General features: G+C 59.0%; 1 protein-coding gene across 1 annotated transcript in view; it reads right to left on the bottom strand.

Annotated features, from left to right (window-relative positions):
• Positions 1–4,138, bottom strand: part of ASAP2 (ArfGAP with SH3 domain, ankyrin repeat and PH domain 2) — an 87,830-nt gene that overhangs the window by 43,152 nt on the left and 40,540 nt on the right. The window contains exons 14-17 of the mRNA XM_015564939.1: positions 2,225–2,403; positions 1,948–2,146; positions 274–322; positions 30–196 (exon numbers count right to left, since the gene is read on the bottom strand). Coding sequence (XP_015420425.1) covers positions 30–196; positions 274–322; positions 1,948–2,146; positions 2,225–2,403 — 594 coding nt within the window. The remainder of the gene's footprint in view (positions 1–29; positions 197–273; positions 323–1,947; positions 2,147–2,224; positions 2,404–4,138) is intronic.

Genomic DNA, 4,138 nt, shown 5'->3' with positions numbered 1-4,138 from the left:
TGGGGGGGGTGTGGGGGGGGTGCGGTCACCTGGTGCCCCGCAGTCACAGCACACGTCATTGCCCGTCATCCTCTGCACCTCCGCGATGATCTCCTTGGTCAGCTCCTGCACGATGTTGTTCTCCCCGGGGGGGTCGTCGCCCTTGAACGCGTTGTTCAGGGCTTCCTCCTTGCTGTTCTGCAGCACAGACATCCATCTGGGGGAGGAGAGGGCGCTGGTACAGGCCCAGGCCCCGCCGGCCCCGCCCGCTCTGTCCATCACCCTGGCACTCACATCTGGCACTCCTGCTCGTCCTCGGCCTGGAAGTGGTACGTGCGGTCATCTGCGGGCGAGAGGGGCCCCGTCAGTGTGAGCGGGCGGCAGCGGGCACGATGCCCACAGGAAGCAGCTCACTGCCGACCTTCGGGGTCCCCTGGGCGCTGCGCTAGGGCGTGAACGGCTCCTACAAAGGCAGGCACCCCCTCGCGTCCCTCGCACGCCTGCCTTGCCTGGCAGCTGTGGCTTTGAAAGCCAAAGGAACGGACCTGCCTGTCCCTCCATTCGAGGCTAACGCGATGCCGCTGCCAATGAGGCTTCCAGTGGTCGGCAAACTCATCAGTCAACAGAGCCAAATATCAACAGCACAACAACTGAGATTTCTTTTGAGAGCCAAGTTTTTTAAACCTAAACTATATAGGTAGGTACATTGTTATTAACTTAATTAGGGTTTTTTCCTGAGGCTTAGGAAGAGCCACACTCAAGGGGCCAAAGAGCCACATGTGGCTTGAGAGCCGCAGTCTGCCAACCATGGGATTCCATTGAAGCCATCAACAGTCTTAAAAGCTTTAGTGTTACTGTTCTCAATATATTTTTATAAAGGGAGGGAGAGAGAGAGAAACACCGATGAGAGAGAATCATGGGTCGGCTGCCTCCTGCATGCCCCACGCTGGGGATGGAGCCCGCAGCCTGGGCCTGGGCCCTGACCAGGAATTGAACCGTGACCCCTGCTTCATAGCTCCATGCTCAACCCGAGCCACGCTGGCCGGGCTGGCCGTGAACTTTAATGTGGAAAGCAAGACGTGGCAGAGAACACGCTGGGGGCATCCTGGCAGAGGGGATGCACAGAGGCAGGGGGGGACAGCGGTGGCCACCCCTGGGGGAAGGGGGACAAATACTGCGGCTGAGAGCGCGGCCACCGGCAGAAGCGACGGGCAGGCCTGGGTCAGAGTCGTGGCGCTTCTCCTGCGCGCCCCCGGAGGGAAGGCTCATGAAGCAGGGAGACTGGTCCTGCGGTCGGAACACGAACCCGTTTCAAGAACGAGAGCTCGCAAGGCCTGATCCCGTTGTGTGCAGCACTTTTTTTTTCTTTTCTTTTCTTTTTACAATAGTGCTTCTTAAGTTTTATATATATTTATTTATTTACTTTTACTGATTTTAGAGAGGAGAGGGCAAGACAGAAATATCAATGAGGTTCATTGATCGGCTGCCCCCTGCACGCCCCACACTGGGGACGGAGCCCGAAGCCCAAGCATGTGCCCTGACCAGGAATCGAACCTGGGACCCTTCAGCCCAGAGGTGGAAGCTCTATCCACTGAGCCACAGCAGCTAGGGCTGCAGCATCTGTAACATCACAGATGCTTCCTTTTTTATAAGGAAAGGAGGGGCTTCAGGCTATGGGCTGACCTAGGATAATCTCCTCATCTGCAAACAGGAAGAGGAGGCTGGGAGCTGGAACGAGGCATCGAGGCGTGTAGAGCCTCAAGGCACTGGGGGACGGGGAGGGGGGAGCGGGGGGGGGCTTCCTCCATGGCAGGTCGGGCATTCCCAGGGAACAGTACGCCCAGCACCCGAAATGCAGGCCTCTCTCTTCCAAACCAGCTCTCCCACGGGCACAGGGAAAGGGGCCGAGGCCCTGGAAGACGGCTCGAAGGGCTGCTCTGGGGCGCGGCGTCTGAGAAACAAACTTACGCGAAATGAGGTCGAAGCACTTCTTCTCCTCGGGGTTGGTCTTCACTTGGCAGGTGAGGAGGTTGAGCTTGGCGGGGGGCCGGTTCGCCTGTCGGAAAAGTACAATTAAAGTAAAGCAAACCCGGAGCTGGAGGGAGACGGAAACCCGCACGGCGTCATCCCTCATGAGCGCAGCGTGAGGGCAGGGCTCTCCCTCGCTCTCAGAAATATATATATATTTGCAGTTTTATGTCATTTACTTACTTTTATTAAACATTGTGTCTAGCAACAGGCTCACGAGCCGGCGATGCTGGCGTCGTGGTCCATGGCCGTGGACTTCCCGAGACCAAGATGGTCCACGGCGAGAGCCCGAGACGTCCTGCCCTGATTCCTCCTGCGCACGGACACGGGCGGCTGCCGGGTTGCCCAGGTCAACGCCTGGTCTCCCACTGGGGTTCTTCTGAGGGTAAACACTCGCTTCCAGGAACAGCAACCTCACAGACATGACGGGGAAGTAATTTCCCTGCTTCCTGAAGTGACGACAGACGACAGATGCCCAACCCGCGATGCCAGCCATCTGTCACTGAAGCCTCAACAAGACCAACCTCGTTCACATACGGTGTCAACTCCCCCGACAGACACGCACGGCCAACGAGCGATCACAGAAACGGTATTTTTGTCAGGTGTGTGTCAGAATGACTATTACAATGTCGGAAAACAGCCTATTTCACCCAAACAAGCAAACGGCGGAGGGTGAGACAGTAATTTCAGAAACGCACTCTGCATGGCCAGACGCCACGCAGAAACCGTGGAGAAATCTCCCAGCGCGAATGGGCTTCTCTCCCCACCTACCACGCTGCTCACAGAGGGTCCCAAGAAAACGTCTTGGGCCCTTACCGGTGTGGCTCAGTGGATAGAGCGTCGGCCTGTGGACTGAAGGGTCCCAGGTTCGATTCCGGTCAAGGGCACGCACCTTGGTTGCGGGCACATCCCCAGTGGGGGGTGTGCAGGAGGCAGCTGATCGATGTTTCTCTCTCATCGATGTTTCTCTCTCATCGATGTTTCTAACTTTATCCCTCTCCCTTCCTCTCTGTAAAAAATCAGTAAAATATATTTTTTAAAAAACACACAAAAAAACCATCTTGGGCTTTTAATCACTCGCCATCCCTCCCCGTGGCCACCCGTCACGTCAAGACCTGGGAAAGCTTGGGTTTGGGATGCATGGACACGTGTGTCTACACGGGGGCCGACCCTGAGGTCCTCAGGCACTGGCAGACCCCTCTCCTCTGACGCAGGACGGAGCCGGTGCTGTGAACAATGTGGTTCCCTAAAGGGTGTCTGGGGAAGCGGAAGGATCCGCTGGGCTGCACCATCGCTCCCGGCTGGCGGCCCTGCTGACCGCACCCCGTGGAGGGAGCCCCCGGCTACTCTGTTGTCTGGAGGTGCCTCTGAGTCCCTGGGTCCCAGGCACCAGCGGACGAAGACCCCAAGCTCTGCCTGGTCGTGCCAACCTCAGTGCCAAGGAAGAGCACCCCATCCAGTCGGACCCTCACCGGGAGAACTGCCTGGCTCGTCAGGAACCAATACACACGTGGCACACGGGGCGGGCCACGCGGCCGACACTGGTGAGTACACAGCACGGTTCATTCCCATGTTCTCACTGACGGTGTCATTTTCCACACCAACAGCGGCTCGCCCGCCCCGTTCTCCTGCAGCCCCAGCAGGAGCCCACCCCCGGGTGGGAGGCTGTGTGTGCCCGTGGCCGCCAGCCCGTCTCCGTGAGCCTCGTTATCACTGTACCCCCCGACCCCCGGGGTGTGTGACCAGCTGACACGCAGGGCTCAGCCCCGCTTGGCGACTGCGCACAGGACCGAGGCCTTAGGCCGGGCGCGGAGTCTCAGGTTTCTAGAATAAAGTGACCGCGTCACTCGCCTCTGGAATCAGATTCCCAGAGTCCTGGGCGACGCTCCCTCCCTCCCCAGAGGCAGGCGGCGGGCGGGGTGGGGCGGGTTTGCGTGTTTCTGGGTCTCAGCTGGGAGTGAGTGCACCTGCCACCCTCCTCCTGGCTGTGGGTTCGAGGCTTTCCCTGCCCCGCTGCCAAAGCATAAATGGGTGCAGGTGCACCACCCGGGCGGGAACCCAACACGCTTCTCTGCAGACAGGCTCCCGGCATGGAGACACCGCGGTCGCATGCAGCCGCCCGCGCTCACGG

Source organism: Myotis davidii, unplaced genomic scaffold (assembly GCF_000327345.1).
Source record: "Myotis davidii unplaced genomic scaffold, ASM32734v1 scaffold61, whole genome shotgun sequence".
NCBI lineage: Eukaryota > Metazoa > Chordata > Mammalia > Chiroptera > Vespertilionidae > Myotis > Myotis davidii.
This window is presented reverse-complemented; position numbering and strand designations above follow the sequence as displayed.